Here is a 22,598-nt window from a genome sequence, read left to right on the forward strand (position 1 = left end):
CATCGCATCTGGGGGTTATTATTAGCACTTCATCAGTCCTTTCCCAAGATGGATGAGGACGTAGGGAAAGGTATAGATGAAAGACATATGAGGTTGTTTGAGGGATTCTATGTGGCTGGCATTTGCCTCTTTTTATAAGTGGACAGAAAACAAAGAAATATTATTTTACTGCTTGTTACTGCAAATATCTAATCAGCTGATCATGTGGCAGCAGCTCAGAGGATTTGGGCTTCTAAACATGGTCAAGACAACCTGCTGAAGTTCAAACTGAGCATCAGAATGAGGAAGAAAGGTGATTTCAATGACTTTGTGCGTGGTGTGGCTGCTGGTGCATGAGAATTTCAGAAAATGCAAATCTATTGAGATTTTCTAACACAATGAGAAAATTGTAGCCGCTCTTTGGCATCAACAGGGCATTTTCACCCAGAGGTCAGAGGAGGGCAGCCAGACCGCTGGCAAGAAGTCAGGTGAGTAAAGTTTTCTTAGTGTATTTAGATACCTGCTAATAAGTAATTAGTAGGTATCTGCATCTGATACAGTTTGATAAACAACTGACAGCTTAGCACTCAAACGTTTTGTCCACATACTGGCCCCCAAGAAGCAACATGGCGTCAGCTAAATGGCTAAGGTTGATGTTTCAAACCAATGGGTAATGTCCTTAGACAGTATAAAACATAGATGTAGTCACCGTGACTACATCTATGTAGTGACTTTGAATCCAGAAGTGACAGATGAAAGGGAGACGTGCTAAGTTATTCACCTAACCCTATTTAGCTTGGTTAGCAAGCTATGTTCATAAAGTGAATGGGTGCTAGGAAACAGTTAGCTAAAATGCTAGAATTTCACTCACCAAAACTGACCCGGAAACCTCTCAAGTGATCTGCATCACACAACAAGACATAATGTCAGTAAGATAATCCAGTAAAGATTCAACAGTTCACACATTATGAAAAAGTCCAGTGTATTGACTCAAACTCATGCGTGAGGTCTAACAGGCTCAGATGGGAACACCTGTCAATCAAAACGGTCACGCCCCTGGATCCAGGTGAATGAGTTATGAAAAAATTTCCCCACTCATAGATTTTTTTTTAAGAAATAGGGAAAATGGAAGTTTATTCTCACCACTAAAAATAAAACATTCTTGGAGCTTCCTGACTGAAAAATCTAAACTAAAATGTAAAGTTATCTCAAAACTTGGCTTAATAACTCAAGATTTCTAGTTATTTTTTTACATTTTTAGTTCTTTTCTCAGATGTTTGAGTTAGTAAGTAGAAATTTAGAGATACCCAACTAGAAAATTTGACTTATAGATGGCAATTTATGTATTGATTAATTTTTGCCTTTAAGTGGTGGAAGCTTCCATAGAGAAACTACCCATGAACACAAAACCTTTTTTGTACCAGGCTGTAAAGATGCTTTTTAATACTATAAAGTTGGACATTTTAACAAAGGAGTCTGTAGGGATTGATTCCCATCTGTAGCCAGCCAAAAGTTGCCCCAAAAATAATTTTGGTTTTTGCTACTTTCATCTCAGAAGTAGGAAAGAATTCCCAGGAGTTTGCCTCAGGTGACTGTCATGTTTTCCAGCCTCAGCAGATGGACTCAGAAACCAGTACCTTTCCTGCTTAAATAAATCCAGTTAACCCGGAGAACTTTCAGGTCACCATTTGTTAAACCGTCTTTATTAGATTAGTGTTTCAACCATTCATAACCTTGCAGTTACACTCTACTCAATGTAACTGCCATTCATTTCATTATGTTTAATGACCAGTTTCACCGATTTATCCATTTCGTTTGGCTATCAGTTTAATAATTTTTAGCTCTCTATATCATCTCACATCTTGCTGTAATTGCATAAGTACAGCAATACATAACATGATACTAATTTGCTTTAATTTTGTTTACAGTAAATTACTGTATAAGGTCACAGATCAACACACTTAACACACAAAAATAACAGGGCCAGATTTAACACTCAAAGAAGTTTATGCATGTTCTACGTGCTATAATCATTTATGAGCCCTTGGAAGCTCTTTCCATGTATTTAAGTGGATGGGCACAATGTCAGGGTTGCTGCATACTATTTCAGATTTATTCAAAATAAAGTTCATAATAGTAGAAACACATGTTTTAAAATATAAGCTCTTCATCAGTATTCAAGAATCTGAGAAGCGAGACCTGGAACAGACGAAGAGCCAAATATGATGCACTAACGTTCAAATGGTGCCACAGACTATGTGAAGTTTCAGTGTCATATGTTTGGATTTGAACTCGCAGTGACTAATTTGGTTTAGTTCCTGTTCCAAATTTTCCTCCAGCAAAAATATCTTCTTCTCCACATGTTCCGTTTTCATTCAGCTGTTTTGCCTAAGAGAGAGTTTTATAACACGCTTTGCTTCTTCCTCTAAAATATCTGCACCACAGTCATCTTTCTTGTCCCTTTGGAGCTGTCGTGTTTTTCCCCGCTGCTGATCACATGATCACACCTGCTAACTCTCCATTTCATTGTCCACTTTTACTGTTTCAGTCTCGTACTGTGGCTCCTCTGTTAGTCGTACCTTTCATAGCCCTGAAGCGTCAACACTCTCATAGTGATTCTGAAATCTACTGGGAGAGACACTCACCCTGGTCAGTGAAACTTCTACTTGAACAAATCCCCCAACATCTCATTCATCTATTGGAGTGTCGTCCCAGCCTGCGGCAATGACAGGCAAACTGCAAAGTGGCACAATTGCTGGCGGAGAACTGAGTCTGTGGCTTTTTCACCTTCTCTCACCCAGACAATCAATCTCCCCTGACCTCTTGCTCACTGCAGCCCAGAGAAGATGATCCCAGTGGATGATCTTGAGGCGTTGCTGAGCATCTTTAAGCAGTTGTAGACAACAGGCGGGTGATCAGAGTGAGAATTGGACCAGAGAGGCCTCTGCCTCCTTCCACTGCACATCGGTTTGACAACATCTTCACCATTTCAGCATCGAAACAGAAATATGATTTTCTTTAGTAAAAGTTAAACTACCATTTTATGAAGAGGGTTGATAAAACGTTTTGCTTTAGTGATCCTAGCCACATATTTTGCCTCTTGGAGTTGTACTCGGGTGAGGCTCTTCTGTGTTTTCAGTTTGCATAGTTTTCCGATGTTGTGCAAGATTTCTCTGAGAGCTTAGGTTTCTCCTGCGGTCAAAATATCCATGAAAAGTTAATGTTAATAGTTGGATATGGGACACACTTCCAAATGAGATTTGCAATCCAGTTCGATTAAAAACTTCTACATCAGACACAGGGAACTACAGCTGGACAAGCAATGATGTTATCAGAATCTGATCCAGTGAAGATTTTCATTAGATTTCCCTGAACCCTGGTAAGGGCAACAGTCCTGGGTGTACGTCACCTCTCTCCCTTTGATAGCTGGGGCACCAGTGCAGGTGCTTCTTTAGAATGTGAAACAGATAACAGACAAGTATGGCACAAATAATGCACTGCAAATGCTTCCACAGTATAACAACCATCCTCCGTGCCACCTCGCTCTCTGACGTCGACATGTGCACTGACACAAATGATGGCAAACCTACGAGCTAGCTTAGGCAAGCAGTCCAAGCTGAAAAACACCCTCTCGGTTTGTCATTCTATTTAAGCTGCAGAATTTCCCTGCATCACTGCCTGCTGTTTCAACCATTCCACCACCCCGACATCCACCTGTGTCCTTCAAAGGGATGTTTAGCTCATCGCTCCAACATTTCTATGTGTATCATATTTGCAGGGAGTGATGAGCCAGACCCCAAAACACAGACTGTAATTGGCTGGTGTTATAAGTCATTTCAAATGTGAGATGTCTGGCTGAAATGTAGGATTGGGTGCGGCTGCACGCAAAGGATGTGAAGAGAAACAGAAAAAGAAAAAAAAAAAGGAAGGGGCACCGATTTCTCATTTGAAAAAGCAGCATGATTACTTGAAACTCAGATTGTATTTCATTGAATATTTACACACGCTGCATTATGTTATCTCCAAGCCAGCAATGCAGACATGTGTGAAACTTGCAAGAATGTGTACATATGGTCTGCAATGATTCTTTGAGGACAGATCATCCAAAGCAGGGGGATTGAACATTTATTACACCTTTTATTTTACTACTAGCCATAGCTGAACACAAACCATAGCAACCAGCTCAAGAAGGCAGGGGTGACTACATATGTCTGGGTGCCATCACCGCCATGCGAGTCTTTTAAAGTCAGGTTTAAAACAAATAAAAAGAATGGCAAAGGTGACTGGACAAATGAGAGAGCTGAGTTTTAGAGTGCCTATTCGAATAGAAATGGAAGCAGTGGTGCGTTGGTGAGTCAAAGGCGCAGAAAGGGATAAAAAAAAAAACTCAGTCACTGTGAGGATCAGCATGTGGTAGTGCGTGTGTTGGAGCAAATGCAGCGCTGGGTTTGAACATGATGTGAAGGGCACATTGTTATTAAAGACAGAGTAGTCTGATTTGAAATATTTATGAAATTCAACACATTTTAAAAGCACGGGTTTACCAAATGCATTTGTAGATGAATAAGATGCCAGCACAGAGCAAGAAGTGGACAGAAAGCTTTTGATGGTGATAAATTATTTCACAGTGGGTCCAAATGAGCACACGTTCGTTCATGTTTGTAGGTTTCAGGAGCGGCTGAAGGACTGCAGTGGTCACGCTCAAAAAACAAAAAGGAATGCAGGAAAAACATCTGAAGAAAGAAAGTAATGATGTTCAGCAGAGATCTGTCAAGTGAAATTATAAAACAAAGCACACATAAAAGCCATCTTTTCTTTTGTCAAATAGTGGTTGGATAGTTTTCAGATGAATATGTGTGATACACATACAGGGGGATTTGGGTTTGTTTCGCAGCCACAGGACCTGGGGGTACCTTGCAGTCGTTAAGTCAACCATGAGCTCCTCTGTATACCAAAGTGTTCTTGAGTCAAATATATCTGTGTTCGACAGCTAAAGCTTGGTTGAAATTGGGTTGTGCAACAGGATGATGATCCAATGCAAAAGCAGCAAATGTACAACACAATGACTGAAAAAGAAAAGAATAGAGGCGACTGAAATGCTGTGAATAAACAAATGAACCCACACTGAACTGAAGACTGAGCCAAAATTTCCCCACAGCGACGTGAGAGACTGATAAATTCATAAAGAAAGCTTTAACTTCACGTTATTGCTGCTAAAGGTGATTATTATTTTCAATTACATCTTAACACATAACATTTAAAAATTGAAATTGGGAGTACTTTCTTTTTCATGACTGTACCTGAAACATTTAATATGAGCACAGAGTTTAAGGTAAGTACTTTCTGAGAGGTTCTACCAAACACCAGAGGTGCGATGTCACAAAACAAGGTCATCTGCGCTGTTGAGACATTTTTGTATTCACACTTCATGAAAATTGTCCCATAGCATCTTTCCCTAAATCCAAGTCCTTTATAAAAATGATTTGTAGTAGAAACTCCAGAAGTCGTTATTGTGTCATTATTTTAATTGTCTCCTCGTTGTTGTAAGTGGTTTACTGAAAGGAGCACCTGTGTGTGCATGAGAGCTCTCAGCGGGTCTCTCTCCAATAAGTGAGAGTACGATAAAATAATGTTGTTCGACATTATTATGAGACGTGAAGTGTGCCTGCTGAGCTATTTCCACATTTACAATCTGGAAGCATTTTAAATCAACCTAAATCTGAACTTAGAAACGCAGCATTTAGATTAATTTACTGACTTATTAAACCTGTCTATATATTGAAGTCTGTCAGCCAAATTCCCAGACTTGAATAGAGCCTAGTCCAAAACTAACCCAGTGAAGAACTCCACTGGAGAGACTGACTTACTGACTCTGGAAACTGAGGCTGGAACTTCTAAACTGGTCTAGAATTGAAGTTTCTTTTTATTTCACCTAAAAAATTGGGGGTAATATAAAATTTTCACTGATTTTCACATTTGATATGACATTGACCCAATTTCCACTCATGTTAAATCAGCTCGAGCTGTCATTGGTACCTACAATCACACAAAATTTCAAACGATATACTTGAGACTGTGGACACTAGACTGCTAACAAACAAACAAACGGACAAACACACTAACAAAACCAATTACATGCAAAACTCCCAAAGTAACTTGGTGGAAATGTCTGATTTAAAGATTAAACGTGCTGCCTGCTGTAACCCCTAATTTCCCTCGGGATGAATAAAGTATTCTGATTCTGATTCTGATTCTGATAAACTCTGAGGGCTATATCTCGGTTAAAGTAAGCCCCTGACAGTAATTTACTTATAGCAGAGCTTTTATTCCAAGGCAACTGCAGTAAGTTAAAAGTAGGAAGACAAATCAAGTCATATTAAGAAACCAATCCTGACCTCAAACTGCGTACAATTAACACATCTACCAAACCAAACTTGGCACATTCCTGTCCAAAAAGGCCTGGTCTGGCTTTGCACTTGCTGGGTCCAAACCAGGTCTGGATGAGAGGCAAGAAATAAAAATAAACTAAACACAAACACATCTTCAAACACAGCTCGCTTGCAAGCACTGCATGTTTCATGTTTAGAGGTCACAGGGCAGTTACTGCTGCACACCTGAACTTAGCTTTATTACCTACACCGTGAAATGGGCTGATTAACACGTATATCAGCTTCACATAACACAAAATACTCGACCCTGCTGCTGCTGCATGTGTACGCTGACAAACAGGCCAAGATGCTGTCTTGATGCATGCTCAGTCATCCAGGACGTAGCATTTCCAGTGCGAGAAACGACTGAAGAAGTGACTAAATGTATCTCCCACTGAAAACTTTTTAGGAGGCGAAAATGCTGCGTCACAGCTGCTCGCAACAACAAGTCCCAATGTAACCCCTGAGTATAGATAATGGCCACATGATGCCAAAAAATGGAGTGAGGAGCTGGTGAAAAACGTCTTTGTGTTTCCTGGTGAATCAAACCGTTATTTCAAACTATTTTTTTAAAGATCAAACATAGCAAAAAGTTCTGTGGTCTCCTAAATGTTACACCCCTGTCCAGACCCTGAAATACTAATTAGAGTTGAACACCCTGTGTGCTGCGCTCTGTGCCTGCACGCCACACTGAGGAAACCGTTTCCCTTATTTTGAGTAAAAATTCAAAGCATGTTGTTCCAGTTTCTCAGAAATTTAAATTTGTTGTAGCTGTCCTTTTTATGCAGCTTATATTTTGGTTTATTATGTTTTTAAAAAAATCACAGGTGATGCTTTTCACTGAGCTACATTTTTGCCATATTAACTGTTTAAAGCCTGAACTATCAAATAATTCTTTCTTTTTTTAATTCAACATTTATTGAACCTCCTGACTTAAAAAAAAGATATATAGATTAACATATAAATTAATTTGTTACATATTTGTTACATCTGGCCTTTTATTTCTTTTTCTTTTGCAATTTATTGCCTAAAAATGTGGTGAGATATTTATTCCCGTTTTTCAATGTATCAAATATGATACACTATGAGTTAAGGAGTTAAAGGTATCCTCTCTTTGGCATCACACAGATCAATCAGTGACTTAAATCAGTCTGATGCTTGAGCTTCTGGCTCACAGAAACTACTTGTATACATGCCCCCACCAAAGAGGTGACAGTGTTCAGTGTCCTTATAACAGGTTTTGGCGACTGGGGATCAGACTGCCCCTCCTGTACATGGTGGGCTTATGAGGGACTGGGTGCATGTTACTCTTTCTGGCTACAGGGTGGGACCAAGGCAACTCTACCCTGGGGAGGATTAACAGATCCCTTGTTCTTCCCTTTATAGGGGTTTTCTGAATAGCTCTTGTCTGACCCCTCACTCAGAAGCAGTTTTGCTTGGGAGACCCTTCCAGCGGTAAATTGGCCCTCACAATATATCTCCTGGCATTACACAGGCGCACAGACCCCTTCATCATGACATGGTGGAGGGATATCTGGATCCTAGTTATCCATCTGACTAGGATGCCTACTGGGTGCCTCCCAGGTGAGGTTTTTCAGGCCTTTCCTACTGGGAGAGGACCTTGGGGAAAAACCAGAATACATCAGAGAGATTAGATCCTTCAGCAGGCTTGGGAAGCCTTGTTGTCTCCTTGGAAGAATTGAGTTGGCTGCCCCCACTATTCAGACCCAGACCTAAGAAAGTGGCTATGGATGGATGGATGGATGATAGGACGACAATAATTTGGTATAACTTTGAGTACTTGAATGTCCAAATGTGCCTTTAAACCAAAGCGATAAAGTCAACGTGAGCCATAATCTCTTTTTAAAACCTGGTAGGAGCTCAGAGTTGTATAACTTTGAGCATGAGGTGCAAAATACAGTCAAGATCTACAAACTTTTAGTCAGCAGGAGAAAACATATCATTTTACAGTCAGAGGCATATCTGCCAAGTCTGCCCATGAGTTTGGAGATTACTACACACACCATCAGCCAGGACAGTGTGCTACCAACCCACCTCCCAGCAGCCAAGTTTTAATTAGTTCATACCACTTCTCATTTTAGTCTCTCACCAGGAGCCAAGTACACGAAGTACAAATGACACAAAGTTGTCCTCCAGACAGAAGGAGGGTGTAAATGTACAAGTCACAGTACTGTCATGACTTACTGGGCTGTCTTCAGCTTAACTAGCATCACATGTATGACAGGAAACAGGCCTAATTCAGTTATTTGTGAGGCATAAATCAAGCCTCCATGAAGAATAAATAATGTGACCTTAATACTGCTTTCAGTAGAATTTAATCTGATTCTTTTTAGCAGATTGTTTCATATATGCAGTCAGGTGAAGAGTAAAGTGTGTTATTAATGTTTCCATGGGAATTTAGAGGGTATGCAAAAGCCAGGTGCTGCTCATCAAAAGCAGTTTTAGACCAGTTTGCTAGTCTGGAGTATTCAGTTGTGTGTTAAGACAATGCCGCAGTCGTCCCAGGACTAGACACTTCAAATTCACCCCAAGTTACGCCGTGCAATATTCAGAGAAACTACAACTATGTTGATGTTACAGTGAACGATGGCTAACACGTCTGGAGTAGCAAGATTTACTGCTGTGGAAACACTGAATCCCAAAGTGATGATGGAGATGAGTGGGATTAACTTGTTTTTGCATCAAAATGATTCAAACATATAAATGAAATACATTAAATCACGTAAAATATCTGTTATTGATGATAAACACAAAGAGAAACATTAAAGAAACCATAAACATCCCTGTTTAAACCATAATGGGCTCATAGATAATCCCTCTTGGTCCCTAAAATAACTCAGTGAATACATGAATTCAATAATGTATAATTATGGCTCATTCTTTACAACAAATACTTTTGGTATTTGTAGTTTAAAAATCAGAAGAGTTTCCTCAGCACTGCTTCTTGTGCATGCATTTATGGTGCAGAGGCCTATATTATGTGGTGACTAGACTACCTTCATATTTTTAATATGCGAGTTCACCAGCTCACAGAAAATAAATCCACATGGAGTATATTGGACAGGAGGCGATATGAACCCTGCCAAATACTTAAGATTGATGGGAAACTATGAAGGAAAAGCTCCACCTAGTGGAGTGAAGTGTAACTTTTTTCCTTCTGCTTTTTATATTCCTGCAGCAAAAAGACTCACACATCCCATTCAGCTAAAAGGAAGAATATGTCAGGATTTTTCCCATATAGAAAACAGGTTTTGGGCATTTCCCCTTTAGGAGTTTCAGAAGAACTGTGGTAAAAATATTTTAAGCATTTTAAAGTAAAAATTATTTTAGTTAAGGTAACACACATGTGGACTAATTGTCCCCCAAAGTCCTGTTTTGAGCCAGACCTTCACGTGAACTGACCGTGGAAAGCAGAGAACACAAGACATAAAAACAAAACAGGTTTTTAATCAATATTTTATTCTGAAAGGATCGATCTAAGGTTATAAGCAGTTTATAAAAGTTTATTTTCACATCATCTACTGCTGCTACAGTTTATGCACACAAGGCATAATGAAATCCATGCACATTTGCCAACATAATCCACAACTAACATTTCACACTTTACATTCCCTGTTCGAGCTCATCGTGTGTTTTTCTTTAGAGGTAAATACTACGTGATTATAATTTTACACATTCATGGATCCTGAACCACATTCTCCCTCTTGTGCACACTTCTAACGTGTCTGCCGAGAGACTCCATCCATTTGAAGGATTTGCCACAGCAGTTACACACAAAGCGTTTCCCCTCGGTGTGGATCGTCTGGTGTCTGTTCAGAGCGCTCGTCGTGATGAAGGTCTTGCTGCATATTTCACACCTGTACGGCCTCTCTCCCGTGTGAGTCCTGATGTGAGCTGCCAGGTGGGAGCAGTTACTGAAGCGTTTTTCACAGACGGAGCAGCTGTAGGGTTTGTCTTTGCCCTCCTCGTTGCCGTGGAGGTGGTGGTGATGGTGGTAATGGTGGAAATGTAAGGCTTGGTCCTGCAGACTGGCTTTCAGACTGGAAGGAGAGGAGATGAAGTCTTTGATGTCTGACTCGAGGGCTTCGAGCTGGTCAGCATCGTGACCCATCCAGAAGTCCCTGTGGCTCTTCTGCTGCTCCTCCTTTTTGACCTCTGAAGTCTCTGGATGCTCCTCATCCATCTGCCCCAGGCTGCTGCCTCCATCCTCCTCCTCTTCCTCGCACTGCTCAGGCTCGGCCTCAGGCTCAGAAGCATCCACTGCAGGGTCTGACTGAAGAGGAGGAGGAGGAGAAGGACGGTGGCGGTGATAGGTTTGCTGCAGCAGCTGGGCTGCAAGACATTTGTCTGATGGAGGCTCTGAGCAAAAGACAAAAGACGCCGGAGTTATTCATTTTTAACTCAATATACAGACATTATAAGGAAAAGCTGCACGGGTTTGGCTATAAAGCGGGTTTAATTCAAACCTACCTGCCTTGAGAAGCTTCAGCTCCAATCTGAGACGGCTGATTTCCAGATCTTTTGAACGACAGAGCTCCTCTTTGTATTCGGCTATTGTCTTTTCAACCGCTCCAAATATCTCCTCCGCGGCCACCATCAGCCTCTCGCTCAGAAAAGCTTTCAGTGAATGCATCCTGGACATTTAGACGGGAGGCTGCCAGCTCTCGGTGGCTCCTGAACACGTATTTGTGCGGGTCCGTGAACGTCACGCTTGGATTGTAAACACGGACATGAAACTAGTGAGGTGAGAAATGTGCAACACGAGAAAACAGCGCCACCTTCTGGCGTGGAGGACAAGAATAAACGTTACGCCTTGATGATAAAATAAAAAAATATTCTTTACTATGATTTCTGTTCTATTTAAATATTATAAACAGTGCTGTTAAAAAGAATTTTCCTCTTTTTTGAATATTTGTGACACTTACATTTTTTTAATATCAATGCTAATAAAAAATATGTCCTTCTTCAGAACACCAGTGTGCTTGAACTTCAGCACAGAAAAGAAAGCCTGATATTCTGGTAGAGAGCAGAATTCACGGTTCCCTCAATTACAGCAAATCATCCAGGTCCCGAAGCAGCAAAGCAGCCCCACTAAAACCATCATGTTTGAGTGTCGGTGTGATGTTCTTTTTATGAAATGCTGTTTTAATTTTATGTCAGATGTAACAGGACTCAAACCCTCTACAAAGCTCAGCTTTTGTCTCATCAGTCCACAGAACAGTTTCCCAAAAGTCTTGGAGATCATCAAGATGTTTTTTTGGCAAATGTGTGATCTTTTTGGTTAGCGCTCTCCCATGTGCGCCATTTTTGCCCAGCCTCTTTCTTGTTGTTAAATCATGAACTCTGATCCTCTGACTGAGGCAAGTGAAGCCTGCAGTTCTTTAGATGTTCTGGGTTCTTTTGTGACCTCCTGGATGAGTCATTGATGTACTCTTGGAGTAATTTTGATAGATTGATCACTCCTGGGAAGCTTCACTGCTGTTCCAGGTTTTCTTAATTTGTAGATAAGTCTTATAAAAGGTTTTATAACCCTTTAGAGACTGACAGATATCAGTGAGTTTGTTTCTCAGCTGTTATATCAGGGTATGCCGTGTAGCTTTTTAGATTTATGTATTTTTAGCCTACTTCATTTTTTCAGACAAGTTCTATTTAAAATATTGTATATGATCCTGTATGGGGTTTTTTCTTGGCTGTTTATTCTTGTCTGCTGACAAAACACACACACACTCTCACATACATTCACTTCATCATCCCAGCTTCAAAGCCCTTCCTGTTCAGGCCTGGCCCCGATATTGCTCACAGCAGGATATCAGCTGTAAGCCTGTTCAGTTGATTTCTCCTGTTCATTCCAGCAACTTTTTCAACTCAGTTTTTGAAGTTTTCAGTTAGGAAATAACAATCATTGCCTCCATATAAGGACCCATATGTCAACAAACCCCTGAACTCATTGCCCCAACTCTGGGAAAAGCTTGTGAGGGAAGAAGTGTAAAGAGCTTGGGTACATACATGTCAACAAAACAGCAACCACAACAAAGAGAGGAGGCAGGAGGGAAAGGAGTCCCAGGATTAAAGGAGAAATTGTGGAAATTATAGTTATTATAAGGGCAGCATGGTGGCACAGTGGTTAGCACTGTTGCCTCACAGCAAGAATGTCCTGACTTCAATTGCACCATCAGGCCAGGGTCTTTCTGTGTGTTGTGCCCGTGTCTGTGTAGGTTCTCTGCAGGTACTTCAGCTTCCTCCCACAGTCCAAAGACATGCAGTTAGTGGGGTTTGGTTAACTGGATACACTAAATTGCCCATAGGTGTGAATAGTCTATGTGTTAGCCCTGCGACAGACTAGTGGCCTGTCCAGGGTGTACCCTGCCTCTCGCCCTAAGAATTCATCAATAAAAATCAGTGGCCTGGTTCCACTGGCAGCCATTCCTTTCGGTATGCTTGATGACCTATTTCTTTGCTTTATCCATACTTTTTTCTTCACATCGTTCTGCCAAAAGCTGGTTTCATCTATGCATTTTTCAGGCTTGTGCAGGCTCTTTTAAAGTCAAATCTGACCTTCTTGTTCTTGAGTGTAACAAGTGTTTTTCACCTTCTTGTAAACCTTTTGCATTTCCTTTCATGAGGGCATCTCTTGATTGTTGACAATCACACATCTACTTTGTCCAACCACTGGTAGGACCTGGATGTCAGCCACTTCCTCTATCTGCCGGTGGTACATACCGTGCAGGAGCTTACTTATCCTTCCATGATGGTTCCTCCTATTTTTTGGGTTTCTGCTGCCTGAGGCATTCACTGAGCACATGGTCAGTTGGGGCTGTCTTCCTGATGTATTCATGGATGTTTTTTGTCTCATCCTGGACTGTGGTACTGACACTCCCCCAGCCGCCTTCCTTCTGCTTAGCATACAGCCTCAGAATGCTGGACTTGGGGTGAAACCCTCCATGCATGGTAAGGTGGTCTTCCTGGTCTCGATGTCAGTGGCTTCCATCTCCTCCTTTGGCCAACTTATTATCCCAGCAGGGTACCTGATCATGGGGAGGGCGTAGGTTTTGATAGCCCAGAACTTGTTCTTACTGAATAGGATAAGAGACCTATGATTGTGTTGAAAGCAATCACATGTTGATTGTACACCACCCTTTTATAATCAGAGACAGAAGTACTTTGTATGTATATATATATTAAAAAAAACACCCAGCACGCCCCTGCGGGCGGTTTATCCTTCAAGCTCGGGTCCTCTACCAGAGGCCTGGGAGCTTGAGGGTCCTGCGCAGTATCTTAGCTGTTCCCAGGACTGCGCTCTTCTGGACAGAGATCTCCGATGTTATTCCCGGGATCTGCTGGAGCCACTCGCCTAGCTTGGGAGTCACCGCACCTAGTGCTCCGATTACCACGGGGACCACCGTTACCTTCACCCTCCACATCCTCTCGAGCTCTTCTCTGAGCCCTTGGTATTTCTCCAGCTTCTCGTGTTCCTTCTTCCTGATATTGCTGTCATTCGGAACCGCTACATCGATCACTACGGCCGTCTTCTTCTGTTTGTCTACCACCACTATGTCCGGTTGGTTAGCCACCACCATTTTGTCCGTCTGTATCTGGAAGTCCCACAGGATCTTAGCTCGGTCATTCTCCACCACCCTTGGGGGCATCTCCCATTTTGACCTCGGGACTTCCAGGTTATACTCGGCACAGATGTTCCTGTACACTATGCCGGCCACTTGGTTATGGCGTTCCATGTATGCCTTGCCTGCTAGCATCTTGCACCCTGCTGTTATGTGCTGGATTGTCTCTGGGGCATCTTTACACAGCCTGCACCTGGGGTCTTGCCTGGTGTGATAGACCCCAGCCTCTATGGATCTTGTACTCAGAGCTTGTTCTTGTGCTGCCATGATTAGTGCCTCTGTGCTGTCTTTCAGTCCACCTTTGTCCAGCCACTGGTAGGATTTCTGGATATCAGCCACCTCCTCTATCTGCCGGTGGTACATACCGTGCAGGGGCCTGTCCTTCCATGATGGTTCCTCGTCTCCCTCCTCTTTCTTGGGTTTTTGCTGCCTGAGGTATTCACTGAGCACTCGGTCAGTTGGGGCCATCTTCCCAATGTATTCTTGGATGTTCGTTGTCTCATCCTGGACTGTGGTGCTGACACTACCAGTCCCCGGCCCCCTTCCTTCCGCTTAGCGTACAGCCTCAGGGTGCTGGACTTGGGGTGAAACCCTCCATGCATGGTAAGGAGCTTTCTTGTCTTTATGTCAGTGGCTTCTATCTCCTCCTTTGGCCAGCCTATTACCCCAGCAGGGTACCTGATCACGGGCAGGGCGTACGTGTTGATGGCCCGGATCTTGTTCTTACCATTCAGCTGACTCCTCAGGACTTGCCTGACCCTCTGCAGGTACTTGGTGGTTGCAGCTTTTCTAGTGGCCTCTTCATGGTTCCCATTCGCCTGCGGGATCCCCAAGTACTTGTAACTGTCCTCTATGTCTGCAATGTTGCCTTCTGGTAGTTCAATCCCCTCAGTTCTGACTACCTTCCCTCTCTTTGTTACCATCCGACTACACTTCTCCAGTCCGAACGACATTCCAATGTCATTGCTGTATAGCCTGGTAGTGTGGATCAGTGAATCGATGTCTCATTCACTCTTGGCATACAGCTTGATGTCATCCATGTACAGGAGGTGGCTGACAACTGCTCCGTTCCGTAGTCGGTATCCGTAGCCAGTCTTGTTAATGATCTCACTGAGGGGGTTCAGGCCTATGCAGAACAGCAGTGGGGACAGAGCATCTCCTTGGTAGATCCCGCACTTGATGGTGACTTGTGCTATGGGCTTGGAGTTGGCCTCTAGTGTTGTACGCCACATCCCCATTGAGTTCCTGATGAAGGCTCTTAGGGTCCCATTGATCTTGTACAATTCTAGGCATTCCAGTATCCAGCTGTGGGGCATTGAGTCATAGGCCTTCTTGTAATCAATCCAGGCAGTGCACAGGTTGGTCAGTCTGGTCTTGCAGTCTCGGCTGACTGTTCTGTCTACCAGTAGCTGGTGTTATGCGCCTCTGGTATTCTTGCCAATTCCTTTCTGTGTCCCGCTCATGTATTGACCCATGTGCCTGTTCATCTTAGCCGATATGATGCCTGACAGGAACTTCCATGTAGTACTGAGGCAGGTTATTGGTCGGTAGTTGGAGGGGACCGGTCCCTTCTTGGGGTCCTTGGGGATCAGGACCGTCCAGCCTTCAGTTAGCCATTCCGGGTGTCTCTCGTTAACTAGCAGCTGGTTCATTTGTGCTGCCAGACGCTCGTGGAGTGCAGTCAGCTTCTTCAGCCAGTAGGCGTGAACCATGTCGGGCCCTGGTGCTGTCCAACTCTTCATACTGGAGACCCTTTCTTGGATATCTGCCACTGTGATGGTTACTGGACCCTGTTCAGGGAGGTCGCTGTGGTCTGCCCTCAGATCCTCTAGCCACTGAGCATTGCCGTTATGGGTTGCATCCTTCTCCCATATGCTCTTCCAGTATTGCTCCGTCTCCAGCCTTGGTGGTGCTGTTCTCTTATTATTGTTCCCTTGCCACTGAGAGTACACCTTTGCTGGTTCTGTGGAGAACAGCTGGTTTATTCTCCTGCCTTCTATCTCTCTGGTGTACCTCCTCAAGCGGCTGGCCAAGGCTGTGAGTCTTTGCTTGGCAGTTTCCAAGGCCTCAGGTATGGACAGCTTGCTGTATTTCTTAGGCACCTTATTTGTCGCACCTTTCTGCAACTCCGTTAGTTGGCTAACCTCCCTCTGTGCTACTTTGATCTTGCCCTCTAGCCTCCTTCTCCATGGAGGGTACTGCCCCTTGTGGCTGTTCAACTTGTAGCCAAGCATCTCACTGATCACTGCTGCCGTATTGTAGATCAGCTTGTTAGTGTCGGTAATCGTGGTTGTAGGTATTGCCCGTAGTGCTGCATTAACATCATCTAGCAGACCTTCTGAGGGTACTTCACGTAATCTTGGTAACCGGCTACGGGGGATCCAGGTTTCAAGCTTGGCCATGATCCTATTTTTCAGGTCAGTTCCTCTCGCACTCAACGATCCTTCTCCTATCGCACTTGGGGCTATGTACCCAATCTCGGGTGGGGGTGATATCGCCCCCTGACCTGGCGTCCTGACTCCTCCTTGCCGTAGCATTTGTGTTGTACCTCGTCAATCTCTAGCTGTGAGAGCAGTCCCTTCTTTCGAATGTTGGAACACTGAGCTACTAATTGTTTCGCCGTCATTGTGGATGTTGGGTATCGAAGAATCCATAGGTCCCTCATCCTATTCATGTAGCCCCTTCCGCCGGGGTTACTTGCGTAGTAGCATTCCAACAACGCCCTGTTTTCGTCTCTTGCCCACCGATGCCTTCTTGTTCCAGTAGCCCACTTTTCGTCAGGGTGCCCTGGTTCCTCAACACCTGACGCGGACCTTGTTGATCCGGGCGACGTCCGAGCCGGCATGCCTTCATATTTATCTGTCTCGCTCATGTCTGCGGTAGGCTTGCTTAGCATAGGGGGTCTAGCCTTAGGACCCTTACTGGATACAGACGCCCCAGGCAGGAATCGAACTTGCGATCCTCTGTTCCAAAGGTGTGTAGTCTAACCACTACGCTATCCAGCTGCTAGATATATATATCTATCTCTCTATATATATAGATATATATATATAAAAAATGTTCAGAAATTTATAGACCTAACTGACCATTTACAACACAACTTCTGTATGTCTCAGGGGAGATCTGCCCTGGCCACATATGTATCGAGTCTTGCACAGAGTATAAGTGTTGAGTATTTTAGAGTAGCATAAAAACTGGGACCAAAAATGACCTCATGAAGGCCTCCTGAGAGCGATTAGTGGTTTTATTGAAGCCTTCTTACAGTAAACAAGTTGTCATGACTGAAGTGGTCCATGTGCTTTTGCTTTTATTAATTGTAAACAGTCTAAAAACAATAATTTCTCTACACAAACTTGTAACTGGCTTTAATTTCCCCGATTCATAAACCTTTCACTGCCATGTCTGTTTTAGCTCAGCGCTGGGATTAAAAATAGCACTGCACTTCTTCTCTGCATGGCATTGTGCTAACAGGACCTCACTCCTGTAACATGATACTCCCTCTCCATTTTGAGAATACCACTGGGATTACCACTGTGTATATGGACACACAGCAGCCTCAAGTGCATGTGATGAAAGAGACGAGGCACTGGAAGAGTCTCTAAACCATTTATTATGTTTCCTTACAGCTTTCCTACCCTTATTCCCATCAGCTGTGACACACAATGTGATGAACATAACTGACACTTTACTTTTGGCAGGACAACCAATGAGAGAATGGGTCACGCACAACTAGAGGGAGGTAAAAGCCACAGAAAAAAAAAAAACAAAAAAAACCCCCAATCATAATTACACAAGAGACGCCAGTAAAAAGACAGAGTTGATCGACATGAGCTGTCACACAGTTTTACACAGAAAAAAAGTTCATGAACTTTTACTTAAAGTGTGGACTGCCCGTCCACCTCAAGGTGTAATCGTCAGCCTTTACAGCTTGAGCACTGAGTTGCTTCTAGTTTGCACAGACTGTTCTCAGTGGACTTGACTGTTATCAGTGCAGTACAGTGTGTGTCAGCCTGTCCCTTTTCTTTGTGACAGAATACAACCCCCCGCCCCCCCAAAAAAAGGAAAATGAGGGAATGACATCATCACAAATGCTTTGAATGAAAAAAAAAAAAAAAAAAAAAAAAGGGGAAAAGGACTAAGTGCTGAGAACGAGGGATGAAGAACTGGACCGTCTGGAGTTGGACTCTAATCCAGTCGCATTGCAACTGCCCGCATTTTATGCCTTAGCGTTGATGATGTCGATGAACTCTGGCTTCAGGGAGGCTCCGCCTACAAGGAAACCATCAACATCCTTCTGGGAGGCAAGTTCTTTGCAGGTAGCACCGGTGACAGAACCTGAGGAGAAGAAATGACGCTTGAGAAGAGATCGATGTGGGACTCAAAGGAAAACAGCTACCCAGCACAGCACTGACCTCCGTAGATGATCCTCACAGAGTTGGCAACGGCCTCAGAGACGTTGGTCTTCAGCCACTCCCTCAGTTTCTCATGAACTTCCTGTGCCTGAGATATTACACAGGTGACATTGTGTTGCAGACTGTAAGCACAGCAAGTTAAATATTCAGTGATTTCTAATATTTACCTGCTGTGGGGAGGCGGTTTTCCCAGTGCCAATGGCCCACACAGGCTCGTAGGCGAGCACGACCTTGCTCCAGTCCTTTACATTGTCTGTGAAAGAGACGTGTGATAAGATTTATATTTCACAAGAGTTCGGATATCCACCACACTCTTGCTTGCACAAGCATGTACAAGAATGTCTGTTACAACATTTGAACTCAGGTTGGCATAAAACCTGTGAGCTGCTTACCTGCGATGACCTTGGTCTGAGCAAAGACGACCTTCTCAGTGATGCCTCCCTCCCTCTCATCCAGCTTCTCGCCGATGCAGGCGATCACGCCAAGGCCGTTCTCCAGAGCATGAGCAGTCTTCTGACCAATCAGCTAACAACAAAGGAGACAATGATGAATATTTAACGTTTTTTAAAAATCGAAATGACTGCCATTAAAAAGAAATAATAATAATAATAAAAAAAAAAAATCTATCCATGTTACCTCATCATTCTCTCCAAAGACGTGGCGCCTCTCGGAGTGTCCCAAGATCACCCAGTTCACACCGCAGTCCTTGATCATCGCAGGGCTGGAAGACGAGATTATCACACAGTGAACATAAATCAGAATTCCACAAATTCCATTGTAATAAACGTTTTCTCCCTCCCTGCCTGAGTGTGACACAGTTTGTATATACAAGAGATGGAAACAGCCACCTTGATGTCACATTCAGAAGACTCAACTTTAGCATTTTTGGCTGTAGCCATCTTGGACTTTGTGGTTCTGAAATCAGGGAGAGGCCACACGCTCCTATTGTAGTCACTTGTCAATTTCAAAGTAGGCCCGTCCTAAACTGCACCCTGTTTCATCATCCAATTCCATGTCAATGTGGCTATAATTTACAAAAGTGAGATAAGACTTAAAATTAGTGAACAAGACCAATAATTCATTAGGAAAATGTTTGAGGTCCCAAAGGAAGCATCACTTTCTCAGACTTCAGGAAGAGTCGCCCTCTGCTGCCCATTAGAAAAACTGCAATCTGTCTTGTTTGGCTTTACCAGTCTAGGCCCCACCCACTCCTTGTAAAGAAACATTGTGATTGGTTGAATAAGTGCAGTTTTACCAAAGTATAACCATCAAGTGCTTTTAGTCGGCATTTTGACTGTATAAGTATATACACATATATATGTATACACTCATACACATAAGCAGTTTATTTTTATATGTTTTGTTTATTTCTGACGTCATGTTTGGAACTACAGGAGCACACCGTTACAACAGTGTCTGTGCCTGGTGTCCTAGTGCTGAGAGGCTTGTGTCATCAGGCAGGACTCTTTGCTCTTAGATATTTCTCTCGTAGGTTTCTCATAAAGAGAAGCCCCCATGTACTTGTTAAATATAAAACAACTGATAGGGGCAGGATGTAAAGTTAGTTTTGATGAATGGACAAATATTAGACTTAATGAAAATATTGTCTGACAGCAACCCTGTAGGAAGTGTGGATAAGAAACTTTGATGTTAATTTGTAGGAGGTAACTCTCAGAACATTATTCTAGATTGATTTGATTGTCCTCACCTTGACACGTGCTCTACTGTTAAATGAATCAACCCAGTTAAGAGTGAAAAAGAGGTGGGGGGGGGGTCACTTTGGCAACACTCTGGGATTCCCCTAAAATCACCCCTGGATTAATTTATTTATATAGCAACAAAGCACAGCAACAGTTGGCTTAAAGTGCTTTAAATTTTAAGGTAGGGACACTAGAACTCCTTGTAAGATTCCTAACTGTATTTTGAGAGTGTGAAATCAGGAATTAGGAAAAATAACCTGAATTAAATACCTGATCTCCCCAGTGAAGGCGCCCTTGGGAACTTTGTAGCAGTTCTGAGCGGCCACACCGAACTTGGAGTCCAGTTTGGACCTGACAAAGTCCAAGTAGATCGATGGAGCGCCGCACACCACCTCTGTTAAAGGAGGAAAAAGAAAAACACTTAGGTTACACTTAGTTAATCCAGTTACTCTTAAAACCCAATATTAGAATATTTATGACCACCTGACATCCATCAAGCAGAGTTTGAAACCTCCTTGTGGTACCTCAGAGAGGCAGTGGCTATTAATGGGCCTTTTGTGATGAGGAAAAGGCACAGAAAAAAGCAACAGTGGTAATTAGACTATCAAAGCATCCTCAGTGATTAGTTTGACGTGTTTTTATATATGCGCGTCTACAGTTCAGCTAATCTGAGCCATGCCAAACACAAGAACACATTTTTTTCCACACAGCACTACTGCAACTAAGAGGCTGAACTGAATCCATCTTTAAAAATCAATAATCTGAGAGCTTAATGGGCCAGTGAGCAAAATTCAAAGTGAATGACTGGGAACTAAAAAAATAAATAAAATAAAAACCACAGGAAGCACTGGTTCAATATGAGGTACAGTCTGCAGCAGTCAAGAAGAGTACAGTAAAGTTAAGACACTGACATTCACATTGTAACTATATCTTTGGGGTTATGGAGTCTATATTAAACACTGCCCGTTATTATTAGTTTGGCAAAGGTCAGTCAGGTCTCCCTGCAGTAAAGGTCTGAGTTCAGCCTCCAAAAGGTCACCTGCCATGGCTGCATTCAGCAGAGGTCAGAGACAACCCATGCACCCCAGTTCAAAGGGTCAAACAGAAGATCCAGAGTTTATCCAATATATCCAATATCCAACAGGTCGGTCTGAGGATGAAACAGGTGAACTCTGACTTTAGAGGCAAAAGCACGGGGAAAAAAAACTCGTCTTCATTTTCACTTCAGCTCTAAAAATGGGGTGGATTCATTAAAGGGAGCAAGGTCCAAGGATAGTCTGAGCAGACTTCAGTCCTGAGCACTCAGGCCTGTGAGTGCACACAGCATTGCAGTTGCATAACAAACACACAGGAGGAGATAAACGGGCCTGTGACAGCAGACACAGGCTGTCTTCAGAGTGTCATACACTTAAATAAGGGAAATATAAGCAGAGCTCAGTGTCTTAATGAAACAGCAGCTGCTGCCTCTGTCTGGTTCATCTGCAGGAAGCAGACAGCAACAGGGCAATGTCTTCTGCTGCATTCAGGGCAAGTTGGGAAAAAACTGACTACACACTCACACGAGTATAGAGCTGAAATAAAATGAGTGCATCCGTTTTTTTACTTGTTTTTGACTTTTGCGCTGTTTAAAGCTTAAGCTGCTGAATAACTCGGCTCAATATGCTGACGAAAGAGCAACCCCATTAACGACCAGCCTGACTTGAATGCACCCCGCACATCCACAGCAGAGGCAGATCTGCTCTGATGGTCTACGTGCCGCTGCAAACGCACACCCACCACGACATGAATGGAAAAAGCCATCCGAGCTTCCCTCGCCTGAGCTCCGGCACGTCTGCCAGCCGCTGGTCACGATTTAGCTCGGTTTAAAACGACCTCACGCTAATCCCGACTTTATTAAACACGGCCTGAAACAGACAGAACCTCCGGCGCCAACGCTGTCATTGATTTTTTTTTTATATTTTGAATGAAACTGACATTTTGACCGCGGAGGATCATTCAGCTGTGATACGAATACACAGAGATAGGCTTAAAATAACTGAAAATATGGAGACAAGTGGCCAAAAATACTGAACCCCATTCAAGAAGGGTGATGGTGTCAGAAGAAGCCACATACCGACATTTGAGTCCACCTTGCCTCCGTTCATGGTCTGGATGAGCTCCCCGAGGCTTTTCTTGTCGCCGTTCATCTTCCAGTTTCCACCAACGAAGAATTTTCTGGTCATGTTTGCGATTTTGGGGGGACGTTAGCCAAAGAGTGAAACGGTACTGAAAGTCCACTGGGGGTCCTTCTAGTCTGGGGTAAGAGAGCGGACGTTAATGAGCAGCTCGGGGTATTTATTAGCGTGAAGGTCTAACCCCTCCTCCCCCTCAGCGCCATTGGTTCACGCTGGTACGCCCGTAAAACGCGTTTCTGCCTCATTTTGAGGAAGAGGAAGAGGA

At 43.2% G+C, this 22,598-nt stretch overlaps 2 protein-coding genes and 1 non-coding gene across 3 annotated transcripts; 1 reads left to right on the plus strand and 2 right to left on the minus strand.

Annotated features, from left to right (window-relative positions):
• Nucleotides 1-9,905: 9,905 nt before the first annotated feature.
• On the minus strand, nt 9,906-11,190 carry LOC113032271 (zinc finger protein 391-like). Its single transcript, XM_026185086.1, has 2 exons — nt 10,899-11,190; nt 9,906-10,787 (listed from the first exon to the last, which is right to left on the minus strand). The coding sequence occupies exons 1-2, from the start codon at nt 11,068-11,070 to the stop codon at nt 10,105-10,107; spliced, it is 855 nt and encodes a 284-aa protein (XP_026040871.1). The 5' UTR covers nt 11,071-11,190; the 3' UTR covers nt 9,906-10,104.
• Nucleotides 11,191-18,147: 6,957 nt separating this feature from the next.
• Nucleotides 18,148-22,480, minus strand: LOC113032398 (triosephosphate isomerase B). Its single transcript, XM_026185307.1, has 7 exons — nt 22,273-22,480; nt 20,430-20,553; nt 19,096-19,180; nt 18,852-18,984; nt 18,627-18,712; nt 18,460-18,547; nt 18,148-18,382 (listed from the first exon to the last, which is right to left on the minus strand). The coding sequence occupies exons 1-7, from the start codon at nt 22,379-22,381 to the stop codon at nt 18,264-18,266; spliced, it is 744 nt and encodes a 247-aa protein (XP_026041092.1). The 5' UTR covers nt 22,382-22,480; the 3' UTR covers nt 18,148-18,263.
• Nucleotides 19,919-19,974, plus strand: LOC113032881 (U7 small nuclear RNA). The gene has a single exon (XR_003273953.1). It is a non-coding gene; the product is annotated as a U7 small nuclear RNA (small nuclear RNA).
• Nucleotides 22,481-22,598: the final 118 nt, after the last annotated feature.

Source organism: Astatotilapia calliptera, chromosome 11 (assembly GCF_900246225.1).
Source record: "Astatotilapia calliptera chromosome 11, fAstCal1.2, whole genome shotgun sequence".
Lineage (NCBI taxonomy): Eukaryota > Metazoa > Chordata > Actinopteri > Cichliformes > Cichlidae > Astatotilapia > Astatotilapia calliptera.